Genomic DNA, 19,008 nt, shown 5'->3' on the forward strand with positions numbered 1-19,008 from the left:
ACCTAGAGGATCCCGTAGAGCATGATTCGGACGTATCGTTTTCGCCTCACGAAAGCGATACAAGCAGTGAAAGTGAGGAAGAAACAGTCCCGTTGTTGCTAGTACGAGTCGGCAAACTACACGTGGTTGGCGGTGATACTGCTAGACGAACATGTATCTCGGAATCGAGCTATGGGTGCGTGGCAGCACTGATAACAATGGATGGCTGGAGCCTTCAAATCCTTTTGGAATTGTTCATAGGTGTACAGTTGGTACTTTGTTGTGAAAATGTGACTTATATTCAATATGGATTACCTAGACATCATTTGGTGAGTGTTAGATCTACAGTTTTGTTTCATTTGAGTCAGGATGCTGTGAGTGAATGCGTGATTTGCTTGTTTTTTTCTTTGTACTGTCTCCTTATTTCTGTGTACAATGTTAACAATATTTCAGCTAATTCATAGGTTTTACACCTTGTTTGGTTATAACATTATTTATAATACTTTCTGTTAAAAAATAACTTTTAAAAAAAGCAGTAGAAAATAAAACACACACAAAAAAACGTTAAAAAACACAAATTATCCCCCTTTCACCCCCCTTTCACCCCCCTTTGCTAAAACAAATCGCGTGACAAACTTATAAATAGCACGACTGAACTGGGCATCCATTTTTGAATTAGTACACAAAATTTGGTGGTGATTGGACTTAATTCAAGCTTGCTAGACAGATTTCTTTACAGTTACTGATTTTTGGGAAGTTTCTTGGTGGCAAGCTTGGGCAGGCAGGACGTAAACGCCGTGGCAGTGCTAGTCACAATAGTGTTAAACACCTGTTACACAATATCTGGTGAAGGGAGGTAACTGTCTTTCACATGGTTGGAAACGGTAGCAATGATATTTAGCTCATCAGGAGGAAAGTAAGTTAAATTAAGGTGATGAGAGCACGAAATTTGCCTTGAAACCAATTAAATCCAGAATAAAAGTTAAATTAAGGTGATGAGAGCACGAAATTTGCCTTGAAACCAATTAAATCCAGAATAAAAGTTTTTCGAACAACACTACTGCTTCCAATGAGATTCCAGAAACTATAACAACTCACCCCGACACCCTACCCCTCTCTTTCGGCCACAATTATACCTCCCACAACCTCTTAGACTCACCTGAACGCTGTAGTTGTGAGTTAATCTGCCTAACGAGCCAGTCTCTGAAGCCAGGTATGGGGGAGAGGGAGGAGAATTGGGACAGGTGAGGGAACTCGCTCTGCAACTGCCGGACCACGCTCTTTATCAGGTAATTCCCCAGCTCCACACCTTGAAGTCCTGCACACATATTAAAGGGTTAATGTCCGGATCTTTCAGTCTTTTAAAGTGATTATATCTAACAAGAAGAGCTATACATATCAAGTTGGGGGTTGTAAATATGTGACCACACACCAGGAATACCTAAAGATAAATGTTTTAGTGCTGAGTTACTCAAATTGAAAACGGCTGTGTTTTGAGTAGGAATCCCAGACTGTAATTCTCATTGTGACAACTTTTTGTGAGAGTCATAGTTTTTGTCCTACCTTTCGACCCTGAGTATTTCATGTGCTTTTCCTAGAGATACAGATTTGAAATTGAGCTGAGAGCTACAGAGTTTGTTTTGGGAGTTAAATAGATGACAACAACATGCATTTTGTATATTGATTATTTGATACATGTATAAATGTGTCTCCAGGAATATGTTTTGTTTTAATCTTGTGTCGATACTATTTAGTTCTGCCTCGTTATTAGCCATTGAGTATAACTGTTTTATCATCATTGCTTTGTTGTTGTTCTTTAGCCATTTACGTTGAATGACTTGTTATACATTGACATTGATAGTTTTATTCTTCTTCTTCTTCGTCGTTCGCTAGTTAGTTTTTATCATAAGAACCTTTTCAAATTCCTATTTATACATAAATGCATATTTTATATTGTAAAGCAGTATGCATTGTTAGAGGATTTTTTAGTAGCAGTGTTTAAATGTCGAAGCTGCTTTTCCCTTTTTTACCCAAGAGACCGACTGTATATTGTGTTATTGTATTTGTCAGACTTGATTGTACCAAGTCCCTACACATGTTGTAATGCGCTTAGAGCCAAATATTTTTGTTTTTTGTAAGGGATAGGCGCAATATAAATACACTTTATTATTATTATTATTATTATGCAAGGTCTTATAATTGGCAAAGTTTCCGAGCAGTTTTCAGCAAATCATTGCATGTGTTTCTAAATTACAGTACAGCAAATGTCCCTTGAACTTTTGAAGGTCCAAATCGGCAGAAAACTTTCCAAAATGGCGCCTTAGGTATATTATCTTTAATGAATGAATGAATAAGTATAACTGACAAAATGAGATGAATAAATGAATCAACAAGTCAGTTCAGTGGAGAATAAACTGGCAAATGAATCAGATAATAGCTGCATGTTCCTCCCGTGTAAATAGATGAATCAGCAAAGAAAAGGCTGATAATTAAAGATAATTGAGTGTGTTTCTCCCACACTATAAGACGTAGGCTTGTTACTGTTTTCATATTCAACAAGAAGGGCAAAGCCCATACGACTCACATGCTTGACCTTGACCTTTACATGACCTTGATCTTCAGGATCAAGGTCAAATAACTAAACCTAGCAATGACATCATACACTAAAAACTGCTTTACACATTTTTCCTACCAAAATACATGTGACCTTGACCCAAGGTCAAGGTCATCCAAGGTCATGCAACACAAAGCTGTTAATTCAAGACATAGGAAGTACAATGGTGCTTATTGGCTTTCTACCATGAGACAAGGTCACTTTTACTGGTTCACTACCTTATTTTGGTCACATTTCATAAGGGTCAAAGTGACCTTGACCTTGATCATATGTGACCAAATGTGTCTCATGATGAAAGCATAACATGTGCCCCACATAATTTTTAAGTTTGAAACAGTTATCTTCCATACTTCAGGGTCAAGGTCACTTCAAAATATGTATACAATCCAACTTTGAAGAGCTCCTGTGACCTTGACCTTGAAGCAAGGTAAACCAAACTGGTATCAAAAGATGGGGCTTACTTTGCCCTATATATCATATATAGGTGAGGTATTGAATCTCAAAAACTTCAGAGAAAATGTAAAAAATGTGAAAAATAGCTGTTTTTTAGGCAACATTTATGGCCCCTGCGACCTTGACCTTGAAGCAAGGTCAAGATGCTATGTATGTTTTTTGGGGCCTTGTCATCATACACCATCTTGCCAAATTTGGTACTGATAGACTGAATAGTGTCCAAGAAATATCCAACGTTAAAGTTTTCCGGACGGACGTCCGGACGGACGGACGGACGGATGACTCGGGTGAGTACATAGACTCACTTTTGCTTCGCATGTGAGTCAAAAATGTGTGTAAACTTCATGAATATGTAAACGGTTATAATAATACAGTAAAATCTGTGAGCAAAGGACGCTCTTGGGGAGCCTTGCCACTGTCCTTTGTAGCAAGGTGTCCTTTCTTATGAATATGAATGCGCCAACATTTTTTTGGAAAAAAAACCCAACAGTCACTGATTCTTTTTTGCCACAGTGATTATTAAAACTCAAAGTTTTGAAGCCCTCAAGTTTTGTTTGTTTGGGAGAGAGAGAGAGAGAGAGAGAGAGAGAGAGAGAGAGAGAGAGAGAGAGAGAGAGAGAGAGAGAGAGAGAGAGAGAGAGAGAGAGAGAGAGAGAGAGAGAGGTGCAATCGGTTTCTTATCTGAAGCAATGGGCCATTCACTGGAAGATTCTTTGATCGAGCTGTTGAAAACCACTCGAAGAGTTCTTCGTTCAACTCATCATAGGTTGTTTTTCTTCTCTTAACACATTTTGCCGTCGATCTGGCACCGGAGTCCCACTGACTGAGAATTTGTGTTCGATCAGCTTTTATGTTGGAAATTTGAGTTTTTCCGCAATTCAGCTCATCAGCAACTTTTCGAACGGTCTTTATGACATCGACTCTCTCTTCTAAAGTCACAATTTTTCGTTTTGGCATGATGAGACGAAGACGAAGGATGAGACGAAGATGCATCACAGTACAGAAAGTAGAAACCCGAAATGTTTGTGAGTTCACGGCATCGACCAATGAGCGTGCACCATACAAAAATCAACTTCTTTCAAGTGCTGTCATTGGCTTACAAAATAAGCTTCTCGTGCGTTCACATCGCCAGCGAGATTGTATTTGCAGCACCAAGATGGCAGACCAGCGTCTGCTAAAAGCTGTCTGCTTCGAGGGTTTGTCTGTTGTTGACAAGTAACGAACCCAATCGGAACCAAAAAAGGGTGTCCGCGTCCGCGCCTTTGAGGTGTTCGCTCTTTTAAGGTGTTTTTGAGAGTAAAATACATCCGTCCTCACTTGAATTGTCCGTTATGCTAAGGTGTCCGCCGAAATAAGGGTCCGCTAGATGCAGGTTTTACTGTATTGTTTAAACCAGTTGCTCACTCACTCAACCACATACAGCAGTCCCTGCAATGTACGGCCCCCGGCGTGAGCGGACACCTGACATGTACGGACACATTTGCTCGGCACGGAGTGTTTTCCTTCTATATTTGCCCCCCCTTAAACGGACACCTGCAAAACGTGGACACGGACACTCGTTTTCGGTCCCAACAGCAGGTCATACCTCCAATGTACGGACAGACCATCGTCAAATTTTCACCACAACAAAATCGATAACAGAACAGTCCGGCTCTTGGTGCAAAGATCACAGCCGCAATGGCGTGACGACAGTCACTGGTAACTTGAGTGCACCTGTACCCATCAGGAGGGGGGGGGGGGGGGTAGTTTTGGTCAGGAGTGGAGTACATGCGAAGATGCCAACGTGAAACTGCACTGTGCTCTTTATTCTTGTCTGTTGGACGTAAACAACAGAAACCACAGTCGATGAAGGTCCTGAGCGAAAGAGAGTGAAAAACCGGCCACAGTTCTCAGCATCGTGTGTCTGTGTGTAACCTCTTTCATTGACAAGATACTCTTGTTTCCCCTCAGCCTTGACCAGTGAGTCGGTTGCCTAATCCATGAATCTGTGAACCCTTCAGTTGTCTTGCTGTGTCAAAAGTTACGACACAGTCAACTGGTTTTGCTCTGAGTGAACAGTTGGAGCTGACCTCTCTGGCCACAGCCCAACAGTACATGGCTGGAGGGAGTGAGAGAGAGAGGGAGGGGGGGGGGGGGCGGTGGAGGGGTAGCTGGCTAAACTCTGTGGGGTGTCCGGTGTCACTGCATGTCAGCAGGAAGAGCATTGGAGAGAAATAGAGAGGTGTACTCTTCCACACAATTTCCAAGCATCAGTTGTCACGGCTTGGGGTAGGCATTAGTGAGGGAGAGTGGGAGCTGTGTTATGTACAGTGTATTTCCGACTGAAGAGTGAAAAGTCACTGCCATGCCACATGATCGGCATGCAGTCAATAAAGCCAGACAAGATGAAAATAAATTACATGATTATGACATGCAGCTCTATCTGCTGCTATTTATTCAAACTGGGTTTCAAGCTTATTCTTGCAAAGCATCTGCACACGCTCCTCTGTGCTGTGTTTGTGTGGCTGCTTTCGTATGTCAGTGCATGGTGAGTGTGTTCACTGCCTTGAGCATTTATTTTATCTCTTCTTTTCAACACTTTTCATACAAATCATTTTTACAGAACGTTTAAAGAAGTATTAGGAGTTTATTGTTTAGTAGCCACAAGAAGTGATTAGCATATATAGACTCAATCCTGTTGTTTGTGTGTCTCTGTGTGAGTGTATGGGGGAGGGGGTGGTGTGGTCACCCCTCCCGTGACCGGACACCTGCAATGTACGGACAGTTTTGCTATGGCCCAAGGGTGTCCGTTCATGAGAGGGACTGCTGTACCAGCTACATCATTTAATAATCAATACCAAACACAAAACTCTTGGGAAGTAGATACCAGTCCAGCCATCCACTGATCGCCCACCAGTACATCAAAACACTCGTCTGCTAATTCATCCTTCTGTCAGACCTGTTTACCCACACTTTGACTTTGGTGTACTTTTCACGTGTGTACGAGTTTTTTGCACGAGTGGATTTTTACGCTGATGACCGTTTTTACCCTGCCGTTCAGGCAGCAATACTACGCTTTCGGGGGATGCATGCTGGGTATTTCCGTGTTTCTATAATCCACCCAACTCTGACCTGGATTACAGGATCTTTTTTGTGTGCACTTGATCTTGTGCTTGCTTGTACACATGAAGGGGGCTACGGAAAAAGCAGGTTCGCACATACGTTGACCTGGGAGATCGAAAAAATCTCCACCCTTAGCCCACCAGGTGCAGTGGGGATTCTTCTTCTTCTGCGTTCGTGGGCTGAAACTCCCACGTACACTCGTGTTTTTTGCACGAGTGGAATTTTACGTGTATGACCGTTTTTTACCCCGCCATTTAGGCAGCCATACGCCGTTTTCGGAGGAAGCATGCTGGGTATTTTCGTGTTTCTATAACCCACCAAACTCTGACATGGATTACAGGATCTTTTTCGTGCGTACTTGGTCTTGTGCTTGCGTGTACACACGGGGGTGTTCGGACACCGAGGAGAGTCTGTACACAAAGTTGACTCTGAGAAATAAATCTCTCGCCGAACGTGGGGACGAACTCACGCTGACAGCGGCCAACTGGATACAAATCCAGCGCGCTACCGACTGAGCTACATCCCCGCCCCAGTGGGGATTCGAAACCCACGACCTTCCGCTTCGGAGGCCGGTGTCTTATCCACTAAGCCACTGCGCCCGTCTACTGAAGTCATCTGAAACTATCCCCATCACTCAATCCCACCAACAGACCTTTCTGTGTAGATGTTATGGAATAGAACACAGCCGTGGTAATTTGTGACGGGTCCTCTTCCTCGTCAAAAGCACTGGGATTCCTGTTCTGCTGCGTACTCGTAGATTCAGACTCTGGCGTGTTGGCACGGAAACGAGGGTTGTGGATGATGGACTGGTGGGGGAAGAAAAATCAAAAACAGACACTGCAGGTTATCTATTCAATGAAATTGATTCACTCAAACTCCCTCATACACTCATGATTTTGCATGAGTGGACTTAATTTAATGTTTGGCCTTTTTACTCTGCCGTTTTAGGCAATCATACTCCCTTCTAGGGGATCCATGTTGGGTATTTTCTTGTCGACCTAGGAGATCGGACTTGTCAGATTGTAAAATCAATAACAGACTATCTCTTATACACCATTTACAACAGTTTCCACACAAAAACAATTTTGATGACAACAAAAAACAAAAAACAAAAAAAGCAACATCACCCACTTACTCACATGTATATTGCTAGAGATTTCCGAGGTGAGTGCAGTGTGCAGGACCACCACTGGTTCCCTGGGCATGCTGTGATGTGTGAACGTGTAGCATCGTCTGTACGCCCCCACTCTCTGCTTCAGGTCTGTCCAGCTGCGAATGGGATGTACGGCTTCATAATCTGAAATCTGACAAAATAAAAACAATAATAAGAAACAAAAGAATTGTGTACTCTTCTTATTCTTCTGCGTTCTGAAACTCACACGTACACTCGTGTTTTTGCACGAGTGGAATTTTACGGGTCTTGTGCTTGCGTGTAACACGAAGGGGGATAAGCCACTGACTAGCAGGTCTGCACATAAGTTGACCTGGGAGATCGGAAAAATCTCCACACTTAACCCACCAGGCGGCCGCAGCCGGGATTCGAACCCTCGACCTTCCGATTAAGAGGACAACATCTTACCACCCCGCCACAGCACCTGTCAAAGTCTGTACTTACCAAGAAGCGCTCATAAGCAAAAACTTGATTTAGTATTGTATGTGCTGTCCTACAATGTATTAGTGAGGCTGTCCTTGTATTGGTAATTCTGTACTTACCAATACAAGGACAGCCTCACTAATACAAGGACAGCACATACAATACTAAATCAAGTTTTTGCTTAGGCGGGCTTCTTCAGGAAAAACAAACAAACACAAAGAAAAACAAAAAGCAAAAGAAGCACGGAACGAAAAAGGTATGAAAAGAAGATGATAATAATACTAACAAGTCGCGTAAGGCGAAAATACAACATTTAGTCAAGTAGCTGTCGAACTCACAGAATGAAACTGAACGCAATGCAACGCAGCAAGACCGTATACTCGTAGCATCGTCAGTCCACCGCTCATGGCTAAGGCAGTGAAATTGACAAGAAGAGCGGGGTAGTAGTTGCGCTGAGAAGGATAGCATGCTTTTCTGTACCTCTCTTCGTTTTAACTTTCTGAGCGTGTTTTCAATCCAAACATATCATATCTATATGTTTTTGGAATCAGGAACCGACAAGGAATAAGATGAAAGTGTTTTTAAATTGATTTCGAAAATTTAATTTTGATCATAATTTTTATATTTTTAATTTTCAGAGCTTGTTTTTAATCCAAATATAACAAATTTATATGTTTTTGGAATCAGAAAATGATGGAAAATAAGATGAACGTAAATTTGGATCGTTTCATAAAAAAAATATTTTTTTTACAATTTTCAGATTTTTAATGACCAAAGTCATTAATTAATTTTTAAGCCACCAAGCTGAAATGCAATACCGAAGTCCGGGCTTCGTCGGAGATTACTTGACCAAAATTTCAACCAATTTGGTTGAAAAATGAGAGCGTGACAGTGCCGCCTCAACTTTCACGAAAAGCCGGATATGACGTCATCAAAGACATTTATAAAAAAAATGAAAAAAACGTCTGAGGATATCATACCCAGGAACTCTCATGTCAAATTTCATAAAGATCGGTCCAGTAGTTTAGTCTGAATCGCTCTACACACACACACAGACACACACACATACACCACGACCCTCGTCTCGATTCCCCCCTCTATGTTAAAACATTTAGTCAAAACTTGACTAAATGTAAAAAGGGTATTATATGGCGCTAATTCTTCCATAGTTGTAAGCGCCTTATCAAAAAATCAACGAATCAGTAAACAAATAGAAAGTCATGTGCATGATGTACAATAGGATCAGAGCCTAGCATCAAGCCTTCATTTCTTTGTTCCCACAGAAACACATCACCTTCTGCCACATACAGGGATGGGGACAAGAAGAGAAATAAAGCTCATATCACACAGACAGACAGACTGAAACCTATAAAAAAGTTTATTGAGGCATGCTTTCCATGTCTAAACTCCCTCTCGCTGAGGATCTTATTTTCAACATTGCTTCTTTGTAGATCTCATAAGAGACCACAGACTATTTCAACGTAGACACCTTTATCCACACACGCATAGTGTGTGCATGTATGCTGAACACACACACACACACACACACACACACACACACACACACACACACACACACACACACACAAACATCTATGCATGCACACACACACACACATACACACACACACACGTATGCATGCACACATGCATTGTCACGGGTGGGAGTGAAAAATGTCATGAATCCTGAAGAATGTTAAGGGGGGTCTGGGGGACCCCAAACGCTGAAGGATTTGTATAATAAATAACCAAAAAAACGTATCCAGATTTCAAAATGCACACATACATTGTATACACACACATAATTATATCCTCCCTCTCTCTTTCTTACTTTTTGCACTATATCACAGGGCGAGGTCCAGGTGACCCTCTGAAGTTCAAGGAACCCTACAGCAAACCACAAGGTCAGCAGTTCCCGTAGCAACCGGTTGAGAGCATAGAAATTGACTGTGTCCAGCTCGCTTGTAAGTGTGCTGCCACCTATACAACCCTGCCAACACAGAAAAAAAAGAACACATACTCAACAAGCAAATATTGTTGAAGGGTTGAAAATAAAGAACTCTTATCGACAATGCATGTTCAGAGGCCCTAGCTTTCCAACCTTTCTCTGTGTCCCATATGGACTCCTTTGTATTGCCTCCCTAAGACATCCATCAAAGAGAATATGTGACCCTCCACCACGAAATACGTCGCATGTCACCTTTGCATATTTTCATATGTTTACATTTTCCTAAAGAATTTGTTGTGCTCTATCCAGTGGTGAAAACCGTTTTAGAAAAGAGCGAAAACTGTTTGAGTTATAAGCCTGTGACTAAGGTGACCCTCACACTGTTACCAGACACTCCCCGGGCTTATGTTAAGCCTAGCGCAGAACCGCGCGAGGTGACATGTGACTCATTTTGTGGTGGAGGGTCACATATAAGAAAAACTTGCTGCAACTGAAGGTTAAGCAGGGTACATCTGGCTGGAAAAAAATATGGAGCGACTATATCCCGGAGAGTTGGAGCTGCCAGGAAATGGCACAAGGGAGGGAACTCCTGCTCAAAATGATTCCCACTCTTTTGTCTATCAGAGAGTTACTTAATTTGTACAACAGTTTTAAGCAGTATTTTTCTTTTAAGCTTTGGAGATGTACAGGAACAAGAGACTACAGGTAAGAAGAACAAGAACAAGATAACAACAAAAATGGACTCACCAGAAACACGAACAACAAAAATGGACTCACCAGAAACACGAACAACAAAAATGGACTCACCAGAAACACGAACAACAAAAATGGACTCACCAGAAACACGAACAACAAAAATGGACTCACCAGAAACACGAACAACGAAAATGGACTCACCAGAAACACGAACAACGAAAATGGACTCACCAGAAACACGAACAACGAAAATGGACTCACCAGAAACACGAACAACGAAAATGGACTCACCAGAAACACGAACAACGAAAATGGACTCACCAGAAACACGAACAACGAAAATGGACTCACCAGAAACACGAACAACGAAAATGGACTCACCAGAAACACGAACAACGAAAATGGACTCACCAGAAACACGAATAACAAAAATGGACTCACCAGAAACACGAACAACGAAAATGAACTCACCAGAAACACGAACAACGAAAATGGACTCACCAGAAACACGAACAACGAAAATGGACTCACCAGAAACACGAACAACAAAAATGGACCCACCAGAAACACGAACAACAAAAATGGACCCACCAGAAACACGAACAACGAAAATGGACTCACCAGAAACACGAACAACGAAAATGGACTCACCAGAAAAACGAACAATAAAATTTTGACAAAGGACCGGTGTTGACGTATGTTTTCGCCAGCTAAAATACAACACAAAAAAAAAGGAGAGACGACAGAAAGAAAAAGAAAAAAATCAGTAAAGAAGAAAACAGACATCAAATAACGTTATACTAAAACAAGAACAAAGTCTGGCACCTGCTATCAGAAGCCCCTCAAAAATTAGAATCTTAAACGAAATTACATGTTGTATGCATTTAGAGCGCTTACATCCCTTTGGTTAGTAGATCCCTCAGAAATCAGTTGCTCTACAAAAAAAATCTTCTGCTTGGCTAAGGTGTGAACTTCAACAAAAGTTGAAAGTGCAGACTCACTAATAGGTCAGCACGCATATCCACAAGAAACTTGACCCCTCCCTCTATGCGCCCGATCTGCTGGAAGAGGGTCTGGTATCGAGGTGTCATGGCCGATCTCAGACGCTCCATGGACTTGATGACTTGCGCTTCGCCTCTGTCCTGAACAAAATATAAAAGAATTTGATCACACACACACACACACACACACACACACACACACACACACACATGCACGCACACACACACACAAACACACACATGCTCACGCACACACACAAGCACACATTTTCTCTCTCATAACACATACAGACAAAGAAATGGACCGGCACGGTTGGCCTAGTGGTAAAGCGTCCGCCCCGTGATCGGGAGGTCGTGGGTTCGAACCACGGCCGGGTCATACCTAAGACTTTAAAATTGGCAATCTAGTGGCTGCTCCGCCTGGCGTCTGGCATTATGGGGTTAGTGCTAGGACTGGTTGGTCCGGTGTCAGAATAATGTGACTGGGTGAGACATGAAGCCTGTGCTGCGACTTCTGTCTTGTCTGTGGCGCACATTATATGTCAAAGCAGCACCGCCCTGATATGGCCCTTCGTGGTCGGCTGGGCGTTAAGCAAACAAACAAACAAAACAATAGACACAGAAATAGACACAGAACAATACAGATAAAGACAGAAAGACACACTGCAGACACAAACTTAAAGTCACCTTCCCAAGACAGCTGCACTAGTTCATGAAAATTATACCAACAGTTTCTAAATTTAAAAAAATTCAAATCCACGAGCTTGTGACACCATATAATATCATGATACGTACATGTGTACAGTTGAACCCAACCACCCCTCCCCCCCCCCCCCCCCCCCCCCCCCCCCCCATTTAAGACTTACGCCATTTTTAAGACCTTGTTTGTTCAGCTTAAACCTCAGTAAGTTTATCTCCCTGCCTTTTAAGACCCAGATTTTCTCAGATTGTTTGTAGTCATAAAAGGGGGGTTCCAGTGAGTGTCTCTCCCAATTACAGTGGAACCCCCCGTTTAAGACTTTCTCCCTTTCTAACTTAAAATCAAGACCTCATCTTTTTGCATTTTTTTGTCCATAACCTATGTAAGTCAACCCCCAAGTCTTCCTCCTTTTTAAGACCCGATTTTCTCCTATAGTTTTAGGTCTTAAAATGGGGGTTCCAGTGTATCTCCCAATACTGTGGAACTGGGCCCTTGTAAGATGCCCCCCCCCCCCCCCCCCCCCCCCGCCCAATTTAAGACTTAATCCCTTTTAAGACCTTGAGTTTTCAAATTTTCTTATCATAAGCCCTGTAAACAAACACCGATTTTCAGACTCCCCCTTTTTAAGACCTGATTTTTTTCTTATTTTTGGAGGTCTTAAAAGCAGGGGGCGGGGGAGGGGGGGGAGGGTTCCACTATTAACCTGTGAGGAAGCCAGGGTGTGTGCCCCCTGTAGGACGGCGTCCTGGTCAATGCTGTACTGCTGCGATAGTTGGCCTAGGAAGGCCATTTTGTTTTGCGTGTCCTGGAGCGTGCGGTAGTAACTGCAAAACCTCTTGCATTTGTTCTGAAAAATAACCACAGATCTGAACGACAAAGGGAAGTAAGAGCCCCAAATGCAGACGGCATGTGTTATAGAGTAAGCTAGCTACAGAGTGAGTTAGCCCAACAAAAAAAAATAGGTCTGTTTACGGTAACATATAGGCCCAAAAAATAGGGTAGGTATGTCGGGATTTTTTTTTTTTTTTTTTTTTTTTTCAAAAAACCCCATATTTTTACGTTATTTTTTTAAAAATTTTTTTTTCCAAATGCCAAAAAAAAGTCTAGGGTCGGGCAAAAAAAATAGGGTCGGTCGGGTTACCGTAAACAGACTATTTTTTTTTTGGCCTTATGCAGAACCTTAACTCTCATGGCGCCTGAGAGAAAGCATTCAAGAATCAAATGAACAAGCGACTTTCACCCTCTATTTAATAATAATAATAATAACAACAACAAAATAATAACAGAAGTCATTAAATTATCTTTTGTCATAGAATTGAACCTGCACTCACACACTGAATAGTTCTAGTTTGCAGTACTACCAACCTCTGTTGCCCCAGAGCCCAGGTCGGGTGTAGTAAACATGGATTGAAGAAACTGGCCAATGTCTTCAGTCTTAAAACTCATGGCACGGATTTGCATCTTACTATGGGATCGGAAGATCTGCAAACAAAACAATTATTCTTTCCATTGTACACACAGGGTGTCTCAAAAAAAGTACCCGATTTTCTTTCAATACTACAGACTGTGAAGTCAGTAACTTCATTGAAATCATTTTTGCGTGATATTGTAGTCAGTTCATAGAAGTTTTGTCCCCAGTTCACAGCTTTCAGTTGAGATTGTCTGTTTCTTCACACCACGTGATCAATGTAGCCACCCCGTTTTCCAATGACAGACTGCATCCTCATTGCCATATAAATTGTTCATTACATTGGGGAATGTTTCCTGTGGGATGTTCTGGATTTCTCTGAGAATGTGTTGGGGCTCCATCCTGTTGGTACCATTGTGTTGTCATTAGGATTTCATTTTCCCTTCTCTTAGTTTTTCCATTTCTCGGAACCGATGTTTCAATGTCTTTTGGGGTCCTTTTTTTATACACCCTATTTATCCTACATACGTGAGAGAGACACCCGTGAGATAATAATCGTTCAAATCACACGTGTGTATATCATGTAAATGAGGTCATGTCAAGCAAGTCTGGCAGGGACTTGTTTTTCCACTGCTAATGATGCCAAAGTCACCGAAACAAACGTCATTATAGAAACAAAAATTGCGCTCGCTAATTACCCTCGATGAATCTTTAGAACTAACACGTCACGCCACACTTTCAGAGTGACGTTTCTTTGCTTTGACATAATAGATTGCACGAGGCTTTAGAAGAGATCGAGGTTCCAAAACAAGCGTCTTCAATTTAGCTGCCTCGACTGCAGGACATTTTCAGTAAAATACACGTAAGTACAGTATGTAGGATAAACAGAATACTACTATATATCTATATATATATACGACTTGTGTCTGTGTGTGTGTGTGTGTGTGTGTGTGATTGATCGCCATGCACGGCCAAAGTTCTCGATGGATCTGCTTCAAATTTGGTGGGCTTATTGACAGAGACCCCGGACACAACCTGATCGATGAGATATTTCAACACGTGCTCTCAGCGCGCAGCGCTGAACCGATTTTCGTTTTTCACTGCACGTTACTATTTTTAGATCTTCCTTCCTTCGTGCGCTGGCGTCAATCGATATTCCCGTTTGTACGTTTATATTTAGAAGGTCACTGCACGTTACTATTTTTAGATCTCCCTTCCTTCGTGCGCCGGCGATGCCGGCGTACACCCGGCAAAGCCGGGTCCCCGGCGACGGCCGGGTATTCGGCTCTACTTCTTCCCGGCGAAGCGGGTAATCATCTAGTATTATATATATGAAGTACAAATGACTTTTTTGTCAAATGTAAAGTGTGCATGTTCAACACACACTCACACTCACACGCACACACACACACACACACGAGCACTTAACCAGCAAGCACTATATATTATACTAGATGATTACCCGCTTCGCCGGGTACCGACTTCGCCGGGAAGAAGTAGAGCCGAATACCAGGCTGCGCCTGGGACCCGGCAAAGCCGGGTGTACGCCGGCTTTGCCGGCGCACCAAGGAAAGGAGATAAACGCGCAAAACACTGGAGACCTTCTAAAAATAGTAACGTGCAGTGACCTTCTAAAAATAGTAATGTAGTAACGGGAATATGGATTGACGCCACACAGAGGAAGGGAGATAATCGCGGCTAAAAACACTGGAGAAGATAAGGAAGAGTTCCTGGTAGTGGATCCAGACCAAAAAAACACAAAATCGGTTCAGCGCGCACAGCGCTGCTCGCTGAGAGCACGTGTTCAAATATCTCATCGATGAGGTTGTGTCCGGGGTGTAGATGAATACGGTGTCCAAATTTGAAAAAGATCCACCGAGAACTTTGACCGTGCATCGCGAACAGACAGACAGACAGACAGACAGACAGACAGACACTAGTCGTATATATATATATATAGATATAGGGCATGTCCAAAAAATTAGCTCTCTCAACGCTTGAAATTAAAACACAAATTTCTTTATTTCGGTACGCTGGCTTTGTTGTAGAATGTTCATATGTTCATAATCAATATTTTATTTTCCTCACTGAGTTATGTCCCTTGTTTAGCAGTCATATTGTTTAAGAGGATTTCACTGTGCATGAAGTGACGTTTTTGGTCACTTTTTTTACATTCGGGTTCAGTACAATCCAATTTTTTTTGTAATTTCAGTAATCATCAGATCACATGAGACTGACATTGGTGTATACTGTGATATAAGTCGGCAGTTGTTGAAACTCTTTGTAGCCAAAATATTAAAGAATGCAACTCACCCCCCTAAATGGCCTCGTCCGTGACATTTTGGATACAAAAATTCATGTACTGATTGCATTTCGTTTTATACAGAAATTTTACTTGAGATTATCTTCAAGCTTTTCGAAAGGCACTATTTGTCGCTGTTATTTAATTTGCCAGACATACAGTTGCTGACTTAATTGTGTCACGGACGAGGCACTTTTTGATGTGTTATAGCGGTATTTGCCTTCCTTTTGTCTCCCTGTCTTTGCGCGTGCTTCATCAGAAATCAGTCAGCTGATTAATTTAGACCTATTCTTAGACTGAGACATGTCATGACATGCTGATGACGTCATCGATGACGAAAAAAAATATATGATGCGTTAGTCTAGACAATAATATGTGCCTGGTGGAATGTTGTTTTTTGGCTCACGTAAGTGTAGCCTATGCGATGATAAACTTTGTCTGTCTGTGCGTGCGTGCGTGCGTGCGTGCGTGCGTATGTATGTATGTGTGTATGTCTGTGGTAGAAACTTTAACATTTCCGAGTCTATGGATTACGTCAGTCTCGGTCAAAAGTGTTCGACGTGTGTGATAGAAACTATTTGAAGACGTCACATTATGACGTAAGAGGGTTAGACGTCACGCAAAGGAATTACTGAAAGTCTCGGTCATTGTTATTGTGAGCGGGCCGAGACTTCTTGGCAGATCCAGGGTCTCGCTTTCTTGCATAGTTTCACCTATGCTTACTGTGTGTGTGTGTGTGTGTGTGTGTGTGTGTGTGTGTGTGTGTGTGTGTGTGTGTGTGTGTGTGTGTGTGTGTGTGTGTGTGTGTGTGTATGTGTGACGGAGTGATTGAGTTTGTGTTACTGTTTGTCGATTTCTTACGTTAGCCTTGAAGGCTTCGCCTCTTGTTTTATCAATAATTGTGGGGAATGCAGATTACTAAAAATGTGAAGCAACCCAAACACATTACAGTCGGAATCGTTTATAACGTAACCGGTTATAACGAATATTGGTCATAACGAACATTTTATTTTTTCCCTGCTAGCGCTGTTCTTAGTTATCACTAAAAACAAACTGGTTATAACGAAACCGGTTATAACGAGAAACTGCTTACAACGTCAACATTTCTTGTTCCCAGACCAGAAAAAGAACCGGTTAGGGTTAGCATCAGACAAAACGGCTGAAAAGCCGGAGCGAAAACAAACACGTCCGTACCCACGGATCGCTGAAGAGAATATGATTCAAAGATGGCGGCAAGGTCAGGAAGTCACGCGAGACTTCGTACTATTATACGGGGATATAGGGATATTATACGGGGCGGGGATATAGCTCAGTTGGTAGCGCGCTGGATTTGTATTCAGTTGGCCGCTGTCAGCGTGAGTTCGATCCCAGGTTCGGCGGAAATTTATTTCAGAGTCAAATTTGTGTGCAGACTCTCTTCGGTGTCCAAACTCCCCCCCCCCCGTGTACACTACATTGGGTGTGCACGTTAAAGATCCCACGATTGACAAAAGGGTCTTTCCTGGCAAAAATTGCTTAGGCACAGTTAATAATTGTCTACCTATACCCGTGTGACTTGGAATAATAGGCCGTGAAAGGTAAATATGCGCCGAAATGGCTGCAATTACTGGCCGTATAAAATTTCATCTCACACGGCATCACTGCAGAGCGCCTAGAACTGTACCCACGGAATATGCGCGATATAAGCCTCATTGATTGATTGATTGATTGATTGATTATAGGGTCAAGGTCGCTCTTTTTTTAGGGTTACCTCCCCTTGTTACCAAGGTGACGATTCAGCGTCCTAGCACTAAACTGAAGTAAATTGCTTTTATGTGAGTTGGGATAAGAATGTAATTTAATTGGCATTTTAACCATTTACTGTGGAAGCTGCATGCTCAGTTGTTATCTCATGTTGGAGGGAAATTAACAATCCTGAAGTTAAATAAAAGCAACTTGCCGAAATTCTGTTAAATAAACAGCATCGTTTGTCTTTTAACCTTTGACAAGTGTTTTGTTTTATTTATATGAGAGAAAAAACCCGTTGGTGCAACAAGTATTGTTCATATTTAGACAAACAGACACATGCTCAAACGCATGCAATCAAAACATATTTCATTCGAGCTCATAATTTTGATGCATTTCTTAATATACACTCTGTCACAATACCAATTTTCAACTTGATTGGATTAAAACTTTGGCTGGATAACTCTCCAACACAAATCTGAAAAAAAAATCAAGGTTCGAACATAGATCTGACCTTGACCTTTCATTTACAACCTTGAAACTTTGCACGACAGATTATATTACCCATATGTACCTATCCACCAAGTTTTGTTTTCAAATATTCATGGGCTCTTGAGGATCCTTCTTTATGCTTACTAAAGCTAACGGACAGACGTAACCCGGGCGGACGAACGAGCGAATGTAAACACTGACCCAAATTAATGATAGTCTCACATTGTGGGTGACTACTGAAAACGATATGTTGCTATAATAAAATTTGTTGATCTCCTGAAGACGTCACTACTATAGTGCATTTCGTACGTGCCTCGTCCGTGACGCGTACTGGCCTCGTCCGTGACAAATGTTCAAGCGTTTCTCCGAAATGTGATTTATTTTTTAACTTTTTGAATTATCTTTACCGAAAGAGCAATGCTTGCCATTAATGTTTCATCGCTATGAACGAAAACAGCGAACACAATTCGCAGAAATATCAACTTACTTCTTTGTGATTGAAAAATAGGACAGAATTTTGGCCTCGTCCGTGACGCACATCAAACATCGAAGAACTCGCCCACAAATTAAATATTTCTCTATTTCATACTTCACAGAAAACAACAGTCACAAGTTGCATAATCCTCGATCATTGTCCACTTAATATAGTTGTTTTGTTGATTTCCACGTGCCTTTATGTTCGTCCGAATGCCTCGTCCGTGACGCTGGATATGCCCTATATCCGAAATGGCCCAGCCACAGGGGAATAGAGGACTTTCGGCATCAACAAACATTCAGTGTTAAAGAATGAGATCCTATACTTGCACATTTTCTGCCTCGCCTGAACCGTAAATAAAATCTGCAAAACCGCTCTCTCCAACAGCTACATCAACTCAAGAAGGCTCAATGACCTTTGACCCCTATGCAGTTGACATGCAAAAAAAAAAGGGAGGAAGAACTTGTAACATGTTTCCACTTTACTCATCCGATTCGATCTTCCTGCAAGCAGATGGAA

At 42.0% G+C, this 19,008-nt stretch overlaps 1 protein-coding gene across 3 annotated transcripts in view; it reads right to left on the reverse strand.

Annotated features, from left to right (window-relative positions):
• LOC138962836 (malonyl-CoA decarboxylase, mitochondrial-like) overlaps nucleotides 1-19,008 on the reverse strand; it is a 46,974-nt gene that overhangs the window by 6,638 nt on the left and 21,328 nt on the right. For all 3 annotated transcript variants that reach the window (XM_070334796.1, XM_070334797.1, XM_070334795.1), the window contains exons 2-8: nucleotides 13,453-13,569; nucleotides 12,791-12,934; nucleotides 11,388-11,528; nucleotides 9,574-9,732; nucleotides 7,288-7,452; nucleotides 6,801-6,954; nucleotides 1,139-1,297 (exon numbers count right to left, since the gene is read on the reverse strand). In XM_070334796.1, the coding sequence (XP_070190897.1) occupies nucleotides 1,139-1,297; nucleotides 6,801-6,954; nucleotides 7,288-7,452; nucleotides 9,574-9,732; nucleotides 11,388-11,528; nucleotides 12,791-12,934; nucleotides 13,453-13,548 (1,018 nt within the window). In that variant the 5' untranslated portion in view covers nucleotides 13,549-13,569. The remainder of the gene's footprint in view (nucleotides 1-1,138; nucleotides 1,298-6,800; nucleotides 6,955-7,287; nucleotides 7,453-9,573; nucleotides 9,733-11,387; nucleotides 11,529-12,790; nucleotides 12,935-13,452; nucleotides 13,570-19,008) is intronic.

This window comes from Littorina saxatilis, linkage group LG3, assembly GCF_037325665.1.
Source record: "Littorina saxatilis isolate snail1 linkage group LG3, US_GU_Lsax_2.0, whole genome shotgun sequence".
In the NCBI taxonomy this organism is placed as follows: Eukaryota; Metazoa; Mollusca; class Gastropoda; order Littorinimorpha; family Littorinidae; genus Littorina; species Littorina saxatilis.